At 41.5% G+C, this 19,923-nt stretch overlaps 1 protein-coding gene across 1 annotated transcript in view; it reads right to left on the reverse strand.

The window, feature by feature from the left end:
* Positions 1–19,923, reverse strand: part of CUBN (cubilin) — a 277,317-nt gene that overhangs the window by 150,054 nt on the left and 107,340 nt on the right. The window contains exons 30-32 of the mRNA XM_068562017.1: positions 7,925–8,106; positions 3,039–3,213; positions 1,444–1,613 (exon numbers count right to left, since the gene is read on the reverse strand). Coding sequence (XP_068418118.1) covers positions 1,444–1,613; positions 3,039–3,213; positions 7,925–8,106 — 527 coding nt within the window. The remainder of the gene's footprint in view (positions 1–1,443; positions 1,614–3,038; positions 3,214–7,924; positions 8,107–19,923) is intronic.

The following is a 19,923-nucleotide window of genomic DNA, read 5'->3' on the forward strand; positions in this document are numbered from 1 at the left end:
TGTTACTTTCATTTTACCTAGGATTTAGGAGAGTTTACCAGGACCCACACCCTACTCAGGTCCTGGACTCAAACTTTGCTCCTCTTTGCCCTGAAAGGCTCTGAGAAGTGCCACTAACTCCTTAGATCAGCAAATGCCCCACGGGCAAAAGCAATCCCAAGTACCAAGCTCACATCTCTCTTGGATATTAACTCAGAAATTTCACACTACCTTGTGAGTTCCTTGTTGCATTTAGGAAAATGTTGTAAAATATCATCCAAAGTTTCAAAATTGTCTTTGTCAGGAGAGTTACCATTATGGAAAGCGGATGTCCTACACCTTAAGTTTGGTGTAGGACATAATGCTTTGCCAATTTAGACTCTGAAGATTCATGTTAAAAGGTTAATACATAACCATAAATCAAGTGAACTTTTAAGTAGATTAATGATTTAATCTTGTAAAATAATACTTGAAATCATACTGTTAGCCTGGACTACTTTGAAAATTATGAAACAACTTTTGAATTTTCCTGAGTTAAATTTGAAAGCTAGCCAGTTGGAATTTGTATAAGAAACGGTCAGGAAACTAAAACAGAAAGATCCATTAGCCAAGAGGATCTGGTTTATATTTGAATGAAATATCTCTAAATACAAATGAAAGATGGAAAACCTTGTGTTAAAATAAAATCAGGTAACCAAAAAAATTAAATTAAAGACAAAAAGAAAATTTCAAAATACAACCTCATTCACCTTTACATTAAACATATAGTTTCAGGTGAAAATGTATTAAACCTGTTGGTAGTGATGGAAACTTTTTGTCATTGAACCAACTAACTATATTGAACCAACTATATCCCTTTTCCTCCACCCCCTGTCTCCCCATCTAGTCTGTTCTATCAGACACTGATTTGTTCAAGTAGCAGATCAAGATATCCTGATCTCAAGAAAAGTAGAACCCTGTGAGAACCCCCAGAGAGTTAATAATAATTGATTTAAAGTGGTTATGATAAAACCATGATCATAATCCACTAAACTTTCCTAATCTCTCTTGCAGCCACTTCTGGCCAATGATCTGTAAGGGGGCTTCTGTAAAAATTTTGCTTTCTTGATTAAAAAAAAAATACAAAATAGAAACAACTAACACTATTCCTTCTCGTCTTCTTCAGATCTGAACTTAGAATGTTCCAAACTGCTGCAGCCATTTTTGGACCATGAGGTAACAACCACAAAATGAAAAGCCAATTCACTAAGAATGGTAGAGCAGAGACTGAGTTGCTAAACAAACCTCCTGGTTTATATTTAGGTAAAAAATAAATGTCCTTATATTTTAAGTTGCTAATAGTTGAGTTTCCCGTGATTTGACATAGAAAACATTCATGACTAACACATTCACTAAACATGCTCTTATGGCAATGTTTTGACCCAGGTCTGACTGGAGACAATGCTTGAGATTTGTGTCACTTACCATAATACAAGAGTCCTGAGGTTCAAGGTCAAAGTCAGTGAAGTTCAAGAGAACACGGTGATGTTTTTCCACCTGAATGACCCATGCACAGTCTGTGCTGCTCCTATAAGGACTGGGGTAATTTGGAGAATGAATCTCTCCACTGGGAGCTTGGAAAATGCCACCACAACCTGTAGATGGGAGACCCAATTCAATAATGAGAGGAATCCCTGATGCACAAAACTTTACACCATTACCCGGGAGCACAGAACGATATGCTACTTTGTTTGACCACCATTTTTATGTAGTCTGTGCTAAACATCCTGAAGAACTGAATGTTCACCATTAATTCATGCATCCCAACAAAATGAAGAAGTATGCCTAAGAAAAGACTTCAAATACTTTAAATACTGATGCCAAAGGTTATTTTAAAAATACTGAAAAATAATGCAAATAAAATCATATTTTTGCAAAGCCATGAAATGCCTCTTCATTGTTCTCTAAAAATATAAGTGTAAGAATAACACATCTCCTTCTAAGAATTTTGATAATTCAGTAGTGTACGCTTTTATAAATTATTTAACATCTGTCTTTTAAAATTTAATATTCTGGACCTGTACAGTCATTCAGTTTTTTTAATTCCTATGATGTAATCAAATATCTATCAATGTCTAACTCTATGACCCATCATTTCTTGGGTTTATGATAATATAAACTAATAATGGGAAAATTCAGTATTATTTTCTGATAATTGAGAATCATTTTGGGGTAATCTAAACACCATGTAAATATAATTTTCATTAAATTCATGTACCATTAACTTTAGGAAAGCTCTAGTATACTTACTATATCACCTTTGGCCTACAGAAGTGGGGCCATAAGGCAGCCTGAAGCCATGTCTTCGCTTTGGCATTTTTTAGCTGTGTGACTTTGGACAGGCCACTAACTACCCTAAGCTTCCATTTCTTCATCAGTAAGAGAAGGACAAGAAATAATCTTCCCTCAGAGGGTGGTTGTGAGGATTAAATGAGAGAGTCTTTGTAGAATAGTTAGAAAAATGCCTGACATACAGTAAGCGTTCAATAAACATTGCTATTATTAGTAGCTGCATAGATTAACATCTGCTAAAAGATTTTGTACATTAATACTTTATTTTTAAAACTCTGCAACAGGTAATTTATTTAGACAGCCTAAGATCTTGGGCAGAAAGTCACTATATAACAAAAGGTAATAATTCCTTGAAATTCACAAATTTAACATTTGCAGTTTTGGTATTTGCCAAGCATCCAAATGCGTGGCATAAAGTAATTCACCGCTTTGTCGATGCCCAAATTGAGGCTGGTGAACAGGCAGAAGTCCCTTGGAGAGAAAGCGAGTCTAACCAACCACGTTGCTTCTGCTTTCAGCATGGGTGTGCACACTTGCATGGGCTGGTTTTCACATACGAGGTGACTCTTTGGAAGTTAAACTCTCTTTCTCAGGGAAGCGTATGTGCCATTAGAGAAGTCACAGAGCTGTGACGGAGGATGTAGCCGTCACATCGCTCTCTAAACACCTCATGAAATTTAACGAGGGCTCAGCTTAAGTATTTTGAGACAGCTCCTTGGTTCACCCACCTCCAGGGACCGCTCTCCATGAGATGTTGAAGCCTCTCCCATTTATGGACCAGTCAGTCTTGAATCGGATCGCCAGCTCATTTCCAGTGCTGGAGACCTGCATGGGATTCTCAGACGATCTTTGCACACACAGCTGGGCTATCCTGGGAGAGTGGAAATCAGGGCCTCCATAGATCTATGATGGGACGGAGAAAAAAAGAACTTGAGAGAGATATTTAAGCAATTACAAGCCTTCCGCTGATTCCCCTTTAGCACCAGCGTTTGGATCCTATTATCAGCAGAGATTGAAATCTCAGCCTCCCCACGTGGGGACACACTGTAAACTTGAGCTGGATTTTCCAAGGCACTCCCTCTGCCCTCGTAACACACAAGTTCAACCGCCCATGAAATGCCTGCTTGTTCCCTCAGCCAGAGCTGCAGAGCTGAACTGAGTAGATTATCCCAGACTCTCCCCTATCTCCCCTTCCCCTCTTCCAAGTCCACATAGGATCCCCTGCTTTCTTTGGCAGAGGCATGTGGCAGATAATCCGGTATCAAGTCTGATTTTCTAACTCTTCTGGCGCATAGGAATAGCCTTAGCATAAAGCTATTTTGTTTGTTCACTGAAGGCTATTGATCACTGCTACATTTTTAGGATTTTCCACTTTACAGCCCGAATGCTTTACAAGATTAGGCATTTAATATGATATTTCTGCCCCTTCAGAGGGAGTGAAAACGTAACCTCTATCAGTGTGTTCTGCGGTCCCCTCAGGGAGGGAGTCCTACAGGCCCCTCTGTACCTTCTCCTAGCACAGACGCTCACAGGAGCAAGATGGAGAGCATTCAGCTCCTGCTCGGGAATCGCCCTGGACTCTGCCCCGCTAGGTCCACCCCACTTGTCCCGGGGTCTCCTAGGCTCCTCCAGTTTGCAGCTATTGGGCTGGATGCAATACCCCGGCGACACGCTCCTCGTGGCAACTCTCCCCTGGATCTCACGTCCAGCATCTTGCAGGAGGTCTGGCCCGGCCCAGGGGCACCTCCAGGAGGCCTCACACACAGGTTTCTCAAGGGCCCCTTGGACAACCCGTGTGCGGGGGTGTGGGGGGAAGATAAGGATCCCACAGAAGGTGTAGCCCCCCGACCTTCGATCCTGCCACACTTGCGTTAGTGCAAGAACCACCAGTTTTGCTGACAGTTCTCAGGCACGCTGGCATCTGTGCCCTTCCCCCTCCCGGCTGGAACCGGACCCGGGAAAGGTGGCCCAGTGGGTGCGTGGGTGCGTGTGGTGCCCTGCCCACCCCGACTTGTGCCGCTCTCCCACCCGAACATCTCCCCACCCTGAGGCCCCGCGCCCCTGCCACCACCACCCCCCCCCCCCCCCCCGCCCCCGCCGCCCCCCGGCCCCACCCCGAGGGCGGCTTCTGACTGATGTGGGCATCACTCAAGTGTCCTCCGGGAGGGAGAGCGAGAACAAGCAGCCTACTTTCGGCAAAGAGTGTGTGATTTGAATCCATAATGATTTCTTTGTCTGATTAATTCCCCCCAGCCATGCGGGAAAGGCCGAAATGAATGAAACCACTGTTCCAGGAGCGCCCAGCGCAAGGGCTGTAATTGCAAAGGAATGAAGCGAGCCAACCGCTTGGTGCTGATTTTCACTAGGAGGAGCTCTGTTTGTGTGGCCCCCCAAGTCCCATCAGAGGCAGGACTGGAGGCAGAGCCCCGTGTGGCCCTTCCCACGTACACATATGCAAATGGCACAAACCACACTGCTTCTGGTTTAGCACCCTTGAGATTCCCCTGCCCCCTGGCCTGGGGCGGAGCTCTGAGCCCGAAACCCACAGCCTGGGCTCCCAATCGTCCACCCCACGAGCAGCACATATTTGGACAGAACACTGAGCGCAAGCGTTTAGTTCTAACAAAGAAAACTTGCACGTCAGCAAAATATTCTGGTTTCCCTGCTCAGGGTCCCCTTGAGATCGCAAACAAAACGGGTATGAGTTGGCCAGGCCTAGAAGCCTCCAGAAGAGTAAACACTGCCGCTTTTGACATTCTTTGCTTTCCCTCTTACTGAGCCGGGTTCACAGAGACAGCGGGGGAGAGACCAGCGGAGGCTAACGGCCCGCAATTGTCTCGGTTCACTGCGCTGAGGAGTGGCTTTCCTTCCCTGCTCTGTGCTGTTCAGACTCCTTTCTCAGAGACTGAAGTGAAATCAGCCAGTGTTTCTCCAACTGAAACAATACAATGGTACTTTCCGCTTCCACAAATTAAAACCAATAGTTAGCACATGACTCTTCAAAAGAGGAAAAAGATGGAAAGAATTTCAGGGTGTGCTTCGTTGGATTACAGCATATGACTCAACTTTGTGGGAAAAAGAATTGGTCTGATGATCAGAGATTAAAAAATGTGTTTTTAGCCAATGCTCAGGATATAGAACATTTCAAAGCCTATGGTTTTAATCTGTTTTGAACAGTTCTTTCTGCTCTGTTAGCTCCATTTACTGCTACAATCAAGTCAGCATTCCAGGGTTATGAGTAACCAAGCGGCCGTTGCTTAATGCAACTGGCCGCTCTCCGGACACTGCTTTTTGAGAGAAAAATAGATGGGCTCTTGGTTAGATCAGGTGAACCTCAGGTAAACCGGATACCTGGAGACAGTGAGGCCCTACTGGGCTCAGAACAGGACGGGCTGATGAACAGGACGGGGACAGATGGGTGGAGAAAGTCAGCGATGTTTCCAGGCCACACACCCACCTGGGGTAAAATACTGTGAAACCTGTTGCTAACATGTCATCAGCGTCCATGTGACAAGGGATGGAAATAATCATTTTATTGTCATTAACCCAAATTGATGACAGCACCTTCTTGAGTATTTGCAGAGACGTCAAACAAGGTTTGGAGGGAAAAAGTCAGGGGGTTCACTCACTTCAGCCTTAAGAAAAAAACTTGCCCAAATATTTAAGGGCTTCAAAATATTCCCTCAAACCCTGGTTGGATGGGACACGGGAGCCCACCTTGTCCTGATACAAATAAGCCCCAAGCAGACCGCAGCCTCTTCTCACGGTCCTTTCTGTGCAGGACCCTGTTTGAACGCTGCTGCCCGGAGGCCTTGTGCTGTCCCTCTGTCCCCAAGGCTGCTCGCAGGGAACAGGCCTGCCCTTTGCTCTCTCACGTAATGGGTGGGACAAAACCAAAGCACAATGAACCCATTTACATGTAGCCAAGTAGGCAACAATCACACGAGCTGTGCAATATGAAAGTGAAGGGTGAGGAACGTGTCACGTTACCGTGGAACACTCGGCTGCCAGCCCTTTGTACGGGTTAAGGGTTTTCACGTGCGGCTGAGAAATCTGGCCCGCGGGAGGGAGCGTCTCGACATTCCCCACGTGAGCGTTACTCCTGCTTCACAGTCTGAGCTGAGCGTCAGTTTCGTGAAATTCGGGGGCCACCTTATTCTCTCCTCGGAAGAAACTGGTCCTCTTCTGAGCTGGAGTTACGCCTGGGCAGCCGGACTTACGTGAAGACAGGGTTCGGGTTGCACGCAAGGACTCACCGGCTCTGTCTCCAGTCCCACTTACTACAGCATCGTCCTTCTTTGCAGAGACTCGAGCTGCTAAATGTGACTCCAGTGACACTGCGTCTACTCAGTGAGGACGTGATTTGAGAACCCCACTTCTTTTCAAGGAGACAGCTTGGTTTGTAATTAAATAAGGTTTTTAAGTTTTGAAGTTTCCTATACAGTCCTGTCAACAAGCCGCTCCTTTCAGTACCTTGCACACTGCCCACATCTGTCCTTCTACACCGGCTGACACGGCGTGTGCAGCGGGGACGGATTCAGTTCTCAGCTTTTCCACTCACTATCCTTATGGTTGTGGAAAAACCCAGCAATCTTTCTGAGCCTCCGTTTTGACAACAGTGAAATGGGGAGCGGTAAAATCCCCCTCTTACCTCACAGGATGAGTTAACATTCAAATGGGAAAATGGATGTTGAAATCCCTTTGCAAATCACCATAAGTGTACATTATCACTGCACAACAATTGGAGATGTGCCGCTTTCATTTATCCCGCAAATGTATATCAAGTGTTTACTATTTGCCAAGTGCTCTATGGCTCTGGGGGTATAGCAGTGAAACAAAACAAAACAGAACAAAAACAGACAAATACCCAGCCTTCGTGGAGTTCAAGTTCTACTAGATACAGAACCTTGTCATGAGGCAGTCCCTACGGCTGAGGCGATAGGACTTTCATGTGTACTTGGAAATCATCTAATGACTAGATTCCTGCAACAAACACCTGATTATAACCGATTCTCAAGGGCCATCTTAATTACCCGAGATAAAGCCATTGCAGCAGTGTCGGAAAAGCTGCGGGCACTTCCTCAGCTCCCTGCCGTGTCCTACCCCGAGCACCCACATCTGCTTTACACTCTGCCGCCCACTGCCTTTCCCAAGGGAGCTTTCTCAGGCTGCAAGTGTGGGGCACTGACGATCCCAGGTTCCATCAGTGGGGACGGGAGCTGGGGGACCAATGCCTTGTGTCCTCAGAGGGAAGATTCCAAGGAGCAGACCTCCTAGGACCTCGGGGGTCGCAGCAGGATTAAGCCCAAGTCGCCCACAGGGCCTCCCTTCCTTGGCTCTCTCTCCTCAGCCTCCCCCCACGGTTGCCTCCCTTCTGCCGCCTCCTAATTACACGACCTGCCACCCAGCCATTCGGGCACTGCTTTTAGGGGAACCCAAACTGAGATATGAACCCCATTTGTCTGCAAGCATCATTCACCAAGGGCTGATACTCATCGAAACGTCTAAGAAAACAACCCTGCTGGCCCCTGGAAAGAATTTAGGGTTTTCTGCAGAGTGATTTCCAGCTCTACCCCAAATCCAATAATGTGCGGAAAACTATCTAAATTCCTACCTCCAGGACATCGAAGTTGCAGCTTGCATGATACTCCACATCAAAGTCATGGATGGTGAGCTGAACACAGCTCCCAGGGGCTGTGCGGATGTACCAGATACACTCCTTGTTGGCGGGGTACCTGTTAGGGTAGCCGGGGCTACTGAAGGAGCCCGTGTCCCCAGACAACTCTCCGCCACAACCTGTGAAAAGAGCAAGGCTCAGTCAGTTCAAAGAGGGCATCGGCCACTGGGAAAAAGTCAAAAATCCAGCTACGCAAAACATAACTCGAAATGCACGATGCCTAGTTTAGGAGAGAAGTTATAAAGTCATAATAAAGTTATAATGAGCAGTTATATAACAATGAGAAAAAAAACCATGGCTACAGCTTATTAAATTCACTCTTTTAAAAAAATTGATTATATCATTTGGTGCGATAATTCTCAGCTCTTATTCTCACCACGTCAAAACTTTGGTAATATTTTCAAAACGTCAACCTAATTTTTAGATCTTCTTCATTATATATAGGTAAGAATTTCCTGGTAGGAGGTACAATAGACTGTATGAGCAGTCAACGCCAGGTTGCTTGGTCTTCAGTTTCCTTGTATCTAATGCATTATTTCTAAGTCCTTTCAGACCTAAGATGTGGACTTCTAAGTGCTAAAAATCCTTACCTTTGTATGAGAGACTGTAGGAAATTTAAATATATATATATATATGATATGTCTACAAAAAACCTTCACAGAGATGTTTATAGCAGCCTTATTCTTAATTGCTAGAACTTGGAAGCAACCAAGATGTCCTTTAGTAGCTGAATTAGATAAATAAACTGTGGTCCATCCAGACATGGGATATTATTATTCAACACTAACAACAAATGGCCTATCAAGCCACAAAAAGACACGGAGGAAATATATATGCATATTAAGATGTGAAAGAGGGACTTCCCTGGTGGTGCAGTGGATAAGAATCTGCCTGCCAATACAGGGGACGCAGGTTCCATCCCTGGTCCAGGAAGATCCCACATGGTGCGGAGCAACTAAGCCCGTGCGCCACAACTACTGAGCCTGAGCTCTAGAGCCTGCGAGCCACAACTACTGAGCCCGTGAGCCACAACTACTGAAGCCCACGGGCCAAGAGCCCGTGCTCCGCAACAAGAGAAGCCACCTCAATGAGAAGCCCGTGCACCGCAACAAAGAGTAGCCCCCGCCCACCGCAACTAGAGAAAGCCCGTGTGCATCAATGAAGACCCAGTGCAGCCAAAAATAAATAAAATTAAATCTAAAAAAAAAAAAAAGTGAAAGAAACCAGTCTGGAAAAGCTGCATACTGTATCATTCTGACTGTACAACATTCTGGAAAAGGCAAAACTATGGAGACAGTAAAACGACCAGTGGTTGCCAGGGGCTGGAGGGGAAGCAGAGATGAATGGGTAGAGTGCTTTTTTTGAAGATTTTTAGGGTGGTAAAACTACTCTGTATGATACCGTTAGGGTGGACACATGTCATAAGTTTGTCGAAACCCACAGAATGTACAACATCAGGAGCGAACCCTAATATAAGCTGTGGACTTTGTCAACACAGAGTCATCAATTGTAACAAATGCCCCATTCTGGTGGAGGAGGCTGATAATGGTGGACTCTGTGCATGGGTGGGGACCGGGCTACATGGGAGCTCCACCTCCCACTCAGTTTTGCTGTGAACCTAAAACTCTTCTAAAAAATAAAGTGAATGATAAATAAAAACAGCAACAAAAATGATACAGGTCCTGGCCCTGGGAAACGTATATCTAAAAACCAACCAACCAAACAAAAAACTGATGTATTAAACCCAAGCATGGAAAAAGAGTCCAGCATATGTTTTATGAATGTATACATCATGCCTTAGAAAGTAATTAAGGCAAATCATTATAACAAATAATCAAATGCTACAACACGTGGTACACAGTAAAACACTGCCACTGCTTACTGAGCGCATAGATGCACTTTACAGATAGTTCCTATTTTAACGCTCATAAGAACCACACGGAGCAAATATCATTATTATCTGCATTTCTCAAATGAGCAAATCAGTGCAAACATAGGTCAAATGGTTTGTCCACGGTACCTAAGTCGTGAGTGGTGGAGCCACCCACGCGCAGAATCTCCCGCTATCAACCAATCCGTGCAATCCGGCAACGCGGGGTTCTTAATTACTACACTCCACAGACTCACATAGTTGGTAAGGATTCAGAGACTGCAGAATGGAAAGGGAGAGAAAAATTTATGGGAGAAGTCAAACTTGAGGAAGGCTGAAATTTTAAAGACAAAACTAGAAAAAAATAAAGATAAAATTAGAAAAAAAGATAAACTTTTTTCTAAAAATTCTAAATATTTTTCGTTTTCCAAAAGCAATTTTTGGTGATTAAAAAAAATTGTTTGCTCTGTTAACATATATCTCTTTTCTATTTTCCAGAATATTCTTAATCAGTTGGTAAATTCTTCCAAGCGCCTTCCCTTACTGAGCATCAAGGCCTGTCATGTTTAAAAATGACAATGCCTCCTCACTCCATTGTGAATCTATGTGCATATTCACATTAAGACACTAAAGCTGAGGTCATGTCTACTATCCACCTTTGCAAATTTATTTGTCTGTACAGGGAGTTAGAAAAAAGTGTTATAAAAGTTCAAAAGAAACGGTCTTCATACAGAATCTCCACTTAACTGAAAAGAGCTGAGAATTCCAAGAAGAATCCTGATTGTGTAAAGAAATCAGATTCCAGCTCAACACGCTACCATCTTCTTGAATGGCCAGTTTCCTGCTTCCATTTGAAAAACCGCTGTGTTTTCAGGCTTTAAATTTGTTGTACAGGACAGTATCTTTCCTATCAAGTTTCTGCTTTTATTTCTGGTTAAAGTCCTGCGAAAAAGCTATTTAAAATTAGACGTGTTGACATTGTTTGTAGCCTGTGGTGAATGTTAAAAAAACATAAGTGCGTGAAGATTCAAAAATATTTTTCCGACTACAGCCATCCATGGAAAATATTCCTGAAGCCAAAATCAGCACAGACTGTATATGTGCTCAGCACCACTGCACAACCCCAGGGGGCACCAGTCACAGTGTATTCCATCAAACGATGTTCCCTGGAGTTGTGCAACACAGTGGCCCATGGAAATCATCTCTTACTAAAATACATTATAGGTAAGCAAAGCCAGTCTGTTACCCCCATTTTTTTCAACCTACATTTTCAGCTCCTATGGTTCTTGGCATCAGTTGTATCAAATAAGCAAGCCAATGGAAAAAAAAAAAAACTTTGGCAGAAAATAATTTTGTGGTCACATAATATAAAAGAGAACAAGGAAATGGAAGCTTGGATACCTCACCTGCCTTTTCATTTAGATTCAGCTCATCAGATAATCTAATTCTTTTTTTTAAATCATAGTCGATTCATCTAAAAGTCTGTATCATATTTTTCCATTGTCTTTTCCAATTGTTTTAGGTTTCCTTGCAAATTCCTTTGCAAATAGCAGGATACTAATACCCTTAACTGAGTTGCTGTAAGCTGGAATGATAATATCAGATTCTTGGCAGTCAACGATGCTTTGAAAAATTACAGTACTTTTTAACTTACCCACTTACAGCTCTGGAGACCCACAGTATACTTTTCCCTAAGGTTTAAAATAAACATAAACAAGGTTTATAAAAAAACAAAGCACAATTTTATTTTTAGGTATGCCATGCTCTTTTCTCATGAATAGCACTTATGTGTGTGTCTCCTAAAGAGAAATTCCAATATTATTAAAAGTGATACCATACTGGGGAAAAATACTGTGTGTTTGTGAGGAGGAGACAAAGATTAACTGTTGGAGCTTGAAGACCCTTTGCAGCTTTCTTTTTCTCCTTCATAATCTCACTACCTCTGAAGTTCAATTTACCAAAAGGTAACAACTTTGATTTAACAGTTCACATCAAACGCAAAATAGAACAAATTAATTCAGTGGTATTTTATGGTAAAAACTATAAAGTACTGAAATATAAAGTTAATTCTGATAATTATGGTAGAAATTTAACTCCCTCTTTGTATTTCTAAATTTTGAAAGACATAAAATAACTTTCCAATTCCCATTCATCCATCCATCCATTCAATCAACATTTATTGAGCATATGCCATAGTACAAGCAGTGCTAAAGAAGCCAGGTATATTTAATGCCCCTTGGGAAAAAAAAAAATCCATCTGTAGACATAAAAAAAGTGCTATTACCACATGCCCTCCTGCAAATCATTAAATTCTTTTTGCTTTTCCTTCAGTTTGCAAAGAGTAATTTCAATAAGTTTTGATTTGAAAAAAAATAGTGAATTCTATTTTATCTTTCACGTGCTAACTGATGGTTAAGTTATAAATAAAAATAAATAAATCATCATGTTGAGTTGCCAAAAGATATTTTAGAATTTGTTAGCTTCAATAGTACAGTGTTGGCATAATTCTCTTTCGATACTAATTTCATTCCACAGATGAGAGACTTTTATCAGCATTTAGCCAGTTATGCTTCACTCTCTTGGGTATCATTTCTTTTTCCTAGATTTGGAAATTCTTTAATAAATGTGTACTTGGTATCAAGCAAAAAAAAAATTTATGTCAAAATATATCTTTAAAAAACTGAAAAAATGGGGGGAAGTGTAAGCTGGAACGAAGTGAGAGAGTGGCATGGACATATATACACTACCAAATGTAAAACAGATAGCTAGCGGGAAGCAGTCGCATAGCACAGGGAGATCAGCTCGGTGCTTTGTGACCACCTAGAGGGGTGGGATGGGGAGGGTGGGAGGGAGACGCAAGAGGGAGGGGATATGGGGATATATGTATATGTATAGCTGATTCACTTTGTCATAAAGCAGAAACTAACACACCATTGTACAGCAATTATACTCCAATAAAGATGTTAAAAAAAACCCCAAAACTGAGAAAATGAATGATGTCTATTTTTTCTATGCTCTCCTTAAGGGACAAGGGAAAAGATATTCATAACAAAATTGAGAACATTTCTATTAACCAAAAAAAATGAAATATGTAATGATTTATTTGATAATTTGTTTCATAAATTCAAGCTATCTTTAGGTTAACAGTGAAACATTAGAATATGAATTTGGAATTGGATAATTACAGATAAAAATGAACAATAATAAATTCACACCAACAGTTGAGTTTTTCAAATTATAAATGAAAAACAAAAACTATAATTCACAGTAAATAGTAGAGTTTTTTGAAGAGTATACAATGTGAATCTTTTGAATTGTATTTATACATCATTTTCCACTTAATTAGCTGTGAAAAAGAAACTGGTTACAATACAGGAAATGTGACTTGGAACCTATATCAACACATACTATCCCACTGCCAATTAAAGGAAATAGCAAGACAGTCCAAAAACTCCTATTGTGTTTAATTCTAAAGGAGAGAAAACATGTTCCAAACGCTGAAATGAATCAAAAGCAAAATAATTTAATTCTGCCTCATCAACAATATCTTGTTTATATTGAATAGCAAAGCTGTTTATTTTCTTTGATTTACTATTTCTGCACCTTGTGTAGTAGAGACAAGTTTTGGTTTTGTTTTATTTTTAATAGAGTGTGGAATTCAGGGACTTCCCTGGTAGCGCAGTGGTTAAGAATCCACGTGCCAATGCAGGGGACACGGGTTTGAGCCCTGGTCCGGGAAGATTCCACGTGCCACGGAGCAACTAAGCCCATGTGCCACAGTTATTGAGCCTGCTGCAGTCTAGAGCCCGCGAGCCACAACTACTGAAGCTCGCGTGCCACAACTACTGAAGCTCGCGTGCCACAACTACTGAAGCCCGTGCTCCTCATCAAAGAGAAGCCACCGCAATGAGAAGCCCACGCACCACAACGAAGAGCAGCCCCCGCTCGCTGCAACTAGAGAAAGCCCGCGTGCAGCAACGAAGACCCAGTGCAGCCAGAAGTAAATAAATAAATAAATAAATTTATAAATAAATAAATAAATTTATTATAAATTTATAATAAATAAATTTATTTTGTGGAATTCAAAAATCTACCTATTTGGTAAAAGCTGCTTTACCTATGGAGCTGTCCCCAGTGTTGCTGATGTCTAATACTAAAAGCCTTTCCACATAAACAAACATCCTAATTTTACTTTCCTATTAAATTTAAGCTTACTTGGGGCCAGGAAAGAGAAAAACTGTTTGTTTGCTGCACTGTCTCCCTTGGTGTGAGATTCAGGACTTGATGGTCTCTTGTTAAAATACACTTTCTCCTGGGTGAGTCACAGAAGAAAATCTCTTTCGAAATCCAACCAGCTACTTTGGAGATGGAAACAACAAGGCTTCCGGAAAATCTCAGGTGCCTACATTTTATTTAGAGTAGAAATAATGGTATAGACATACCTGCAAATATTAAAACAAATGAAACTGTGGAGAAAACACAGTTTAGCGGGCTGTGCAATAAGTTTAAAAAATCATGTCATTGTCAGTCATGTCTGTGACCTTGGATGAGTGACCAGGGGGTCCCAGGAAGGATAGAAAAGGGAGGACAGACAAGGCTGGAGATGAAAGAAGTTGTATCGACCAATTGCCAACGGGAAATGACATAGGAGGTGATGGGTAGACTCCCAAGATCCTCCTCATCACGTTACCTGTCTGGTTGAATGAATAATCAAATGTAGGAAAACAGAGAAGTTTTCTATAACTGGGCTTCGGTCATCTAAAACAGAGGACAATGATTTGGGAAAGCATTTCAGAGGTCTACATGGAGAAAATAATTAAATGATGAAAATACTAACCAAGGAGTAGAATGGAGTGATGAATAAAGAGCTCTGAGGGATACATATTCAGAAGAAATAAAGAGAGATAGGGGCTCTTTGCACCAACTGGTAAGAAAAGATTTTCATGGAGGAGACATGATTTCAGAGTTGCCAAACTTGTGGAAATATAATAACATACCAAGTAAAGCATAGGCCATGGCATAAGACAAAACATTCCAGCCCTGGCTATGCTACTCTTTGGATAACTGATTTAACCTTTCTAATCCTCAATGTCTTCATCTGTAACAGTGTTAGTACTTAACCTCGTAGGGTTGTGATACAGATTAAATGAAAAGTCCGAAGTGAGGCTTCTAGCTAAGTGTCTTGCATATGACAATCACTCCATATATACTGTGTATTACAACTGAACAGGAGTTTATCCAGATCTGGGATGAGACGAGAGAAAGACCTGGAGCTGGAAGAGGAATTACCACACCAGCTAAAGTGCCGTCATGAATACCCGATAAGACATAAGAAATCAATTGTTCATGAAGGTACAATAAAGATAGTTCATATCTGTATGGTATAGTGCACAGTTTTTCAATGTGGTTCTAATGAGCACGTTATCTTATCTGAAATTCATAACAACTCTACGAGGTAGGCAAGAGTGATCATATCAGGCCCATTTTAGAGATGGGCAGAGTGAGGCTCAAGAAGGCTGCTGGGCTTGTAACTCACATAGTGAACGGCGGATCTGGGGTCAACCTCCCCCTGCCAACCCCTCCCGCCCCCAAGCCCCTACTCGCAGTTCTGCCTTCTCTCCGCTAGGCCTTGTTGGGCATTTCAGCCCTAAGGCCCTGGAACGGCAGTGTTGAACACCGCCCTCATTACCGTTCTGTCCATCTACTGAGGAAAAAAGTCACCATAGCAACCAGAAAAAAATAAAGCAAAATTCTTTTTCATTTAATGTGAGACAAATCTGACAAATCTAATACGCTAACATCGTCAGATATCAGCTGAACTGGAATAAAATAATGTCCTGAAGAGAATCATACGTTTTTCAGTTTTAATTAGTTAATCTTTATAAAACTTTTAGTACTGGTGACTGATAATCTGTTTGATTCTATTTTCCTCCAAACTCCCAGCCATCAACTGAAAGGAAGCGCTTACGTTATCAGCAGGAAGCACATTGATCTACGGAACTCATAACAAGAAAGAGTTAAAAGTTGTTGCTAAACCTGCTTACTTGTGAAGATAACTTAAATCTTTTCCATATATAAGCAAATAAATAAAATAAAATTCAAAAATTCAAAAAAAGCAATAAATAAAATTAAATTAAATTAAAAAAAGAACTTTGCTAACACTGTTATTTTGGGGGGTTTTTTGTTTGCTCTAAAACAAGCAACGAGTTATAAAAATTCCAGAACAACAACAACAAAAAGCATAGTCTATGTACGCTCTATCCTCAAGGTTTGGGGTGGCTGCCGATTTTTTGTTTTGTTTTTAATAAAAGCAAATTAGCAATGAATCGGCTAGATGGAATTAGAGGCCCAAAGTTTTAAAAGCACATTCTGAGTTTCCTGCAATTACAATTGCTCAAACCTCTTTACACTTGGCATTTTCCTGAAACTATGTTCCATAAACCAACAGCACTGGGAGGGCCTGCCAGCTTGGAAGTGACTGGGCCAAAGCCCCCTGAGGCTGGAGGAAAAGGAGCAGAGAACGGACCCAAACAGGACACCCTCACATCCTTATCCTCTAATTTCGCAGGGAAATGTCTGAGAAATCAGGGTAAATGTTAAAAAGAAGCTGAAAAACCAAAGTAGAGTAAAAGAATAAATTTTAAATAGTAAATGATTATGCTCACATGCTTCATCAAAATGAATGATTTATATTTTAATAGTTTTTCTATACTGTAAAAATAAAAACCTTCTCTTCTGCAAGACCTTGAGAGGAGACTCACTGGTCTGTCCAGTTCCCCTCTGACATGCAAAAGGGCAGCAGGCGAAGGGGGCAGGGTCCCAAGGAGGAGTTACCAGTAAGGACTCTTTTCGTAAGAGTCAGGCGTGGGGTGGCTATAATGAGAAACGGTAACTAGGAGCTCAGAATTTGGGCAAGTCCAACCCAAAACAAGGTTCAACTATTTCCTGCAGTACACAGGCCTCACTACTTTTTTTTTTTTTTAATGGAGTATAGTTGATTTACCATGTTGTGTTAGTTTCAGGTGTGCAGCAAAGTGATTTAGTTATATATACATTTTTTTTTTTTCAGATTCTTTTCCCTTATAGGTCATTACTAAGTATCAAGTAGAGTTCCCTGTGCTATATAGTAGGTCCTTGTTGGTTATCTATTTTGTATATAGTGGTGTGTATATGTTAATCCCAAACTCCTCATTTATCCCTCCCCACCCCCCTTTCCCCTTTGGTAACCATAAGTTTGTTTTCTATGTCTGTGGGTCTATTTCTGTTTTGTATATAAGTTCATTTGTATCATTTTTTTTCAGATTCCACATATAAGCAATATCATATGATATTTGTCTTTGTCTGGCTTACTTCACTTAGTATGATAATCTCTAGGTCCATCCATGTTGCTGTAAATGGCATGATTTCATTCTTTTTTATGGCTGAGTAGTATTCCCATTGCATATATGTACCACATCTTCTTTATCCGTTCATCTGTTGGTGGACATTTAGCTTGCTTCCATGTCTTGGCTATTGTCAATAGTGTTGCTATGAACATAGGGGTGCGTGTATTTTTTCAAGTAATGGTTTTCTCTGAATATATGCCCAGAAGTTGGGTTGCCTGATTTATCTATGAGACATTCAAATAATGTAATTAAAGCAATTTTGAACAGAAACTTTCAGGTTAGGTTGGAATGGAGGTGGAGACAGATACGAGCTCCTTAAAAAGGACAAAGTTGTCTAATGGTGACCATGGCACATATAAGAACCACAAAAAGTCAGCAATTCCTGGTTTGGTTTTACCAGTTAATCCCCCAACAGTCTACAAGTGCATGGCGCAGTCCCGAGGTATAAGAGAAAGGCAAGTGATAGGTATCCATCCTAAGAGAGAAGACTAAAATCAGGTCAACACTCCTCTCTGAAGACAAAGCCATGAGTGGGGCCCCCAAATTCACCTGATCTTAAGAATTTACAGACTAATTTTCTGGGGGATTTTGTGGGTTAGACTGATTCTGTGAGGACAGAGAGGGCACCAGCTGGAGCAATCACGAGATGAAATCAGAGAAGAAAACCAGGTAATGTAAAGGCCAAGGAATGGGAAATTCTCCAGAGGAAAAAGAAAGAAGAAAGAAGACAAAGCAGGTGACTCCAGGAGAGGGGAAAGTTGTCAAAGCTGCAGAACCTCCTGTATTGGGTTGAATAGCGTCCCCCAGAAATCATGTCCACCTGGAACCTGTGAACGTGACCTTATTTGGAAACAGGGTCTTTGCAGATGTTATGAAGTTAAGATGAGGTCATACTGGATTAGAGGGGGGCTGAAATTCAATATAATTGATGCCCTTCTAAGAAGTGAGAGATTTGGGCATAGACACACAAAAGGAAGAGGGCCATATGAAGACTGAGACAGAGACTGAAGTTACACACGGACAAACCAAGGAAAGCCAAGGATGGCCAGCAACCAGCGGAAGCTAGAAGTGGTAAGGAAGGATTCTTCTCTAGAGCCTTCGAAGGGATGGCCCTGCTGATACCTTGATTTTCGACTTTGAGACTCCAGAACTGTGAAAAAATAAATCTCTGTTGTTTTAAGCTACCCAGTTGTGGTATTTTGTTACAGTAGCCCTAGGAAGTGAGGCTGAGGGTCCTCTCCTGGGTTATAGACATCACATGGCAGAAGGGGTGAGGGGTCCCTCTGGGGCTTCCTTTATAAGGGCACTAATCCTAGCCATGAGGGCTTTACACTCATGACCTAATCACCTCCCAAATGCCCCATTCCTACTACTATCACTTTACGGGTTAGGTTTCAACACATGAATTTTGAGGGGACATAAACGTTCAGACTCAGCACAAAGTCTGTTGTTGAGAAAACTAGAGACAAACTTAAGCTCGGTATCACGTTAGGAGAAGCCAACTCAAGAGTTTAGGGTGAGGGTTCAGAAAGTTTCATCTTCCATAAGGATTTCATCCCAGACCCAGACTTTGTGATAATCATTTTGTCTAAATGTATTCCATACAGCAATGGATACAGAGTAGAGTTATCTACTTTCAATGGTAGGGACAAAAAAAAAAAAGAGTGAAAGAATAAGGTCATAACATGCAGTTAATGACTTGGAAAATAGATATAGGATACAAGGAGCTCAAAAATCAACGCCGTCCACAGTTACAAAATGACTTTTAAATTACCATGTAAGATGTCACATTAATATTCAAAATTAATATTTTCATAGACTCTCTGAGATGTTCTGAATCTGAATATTGAAGTGTTTCACCTTAGTATACCATTAAAAAGACATGAACCCAATGTACCCATATTTTAGGACTCTTCACATAATATAAATTTTAATTTCCTTTATATGAAAGTTTAAAAATCTTTCCTTTTGACCCAAACAAGTATAGCTGATCTTGTCATCTTTTCATTTTGATTAACTATATCCTTTTTCATCTAATCTACTCATTCCAACCAAGTTGAAAAATGGTTCCCCATTAGAAATTCTTTGCTTACAATTCAGGAGAAATCAATCATTCTCTCTCTCTTACACATTTTTGTAATTATTGAAGATTTCTTATTATTGAACAAAATTATTGAACAAAATATATAGAAACGTCTTCCAAGGAAATGAAATGAGACCAAGGCAGCTGGACTAATTTCCCCTAAAATAAGTAGTCATGCGTAAGACTACCAAGAGCTACTTCATGAAATCCCCCAAACAGGCAAAGGCAGAGGAAGCATGTTCTCTTTATGTGATTTCCAAGGTTCAACACTCGTACTAAGTATTCATTCAAATCCGGCTTTGTTTCTATTTATTTTATTTACTTTTTTGGTCACGCTGCACAGCTTGCGGGATCTTAGTTCCCCGACCAGGGATTGAACCCGGGCCCTTGGCAGTAAAAGGGCCGAGTTCTAACCACTGGACTGCCAGGGAAGTCCCTCTTTCCATTTAATTATTCTGGTACACAGTGCGTTTGCAGGGAGAGAAGCTCACCGCCTCCCCATAGGGCTCTGCGTCACTCGCCCTCGCCCACCTCCATTCCTTCTCTCACCTCCCCCAACCCCCAGCCTTTCTTCCACAGCAAGGTTGCCCCTGATGGA

Source organism: Eschrichtius robustus, chromosome 1 (genome assembly GCF_028021215.1).
Source record: "Eschrichtius robustus isolate mEscRob2 chromosome 1, mEscRob2.pri, whole genome shotgun sequence".
In the NCBI taxonomy this organism is placed as follows: Eukaryota; Metazoa; Chordata; class Mammalia; order Artiodactyla; family Eschrichtiidae; genus Eschrichtius; species Eschrichtius robustus.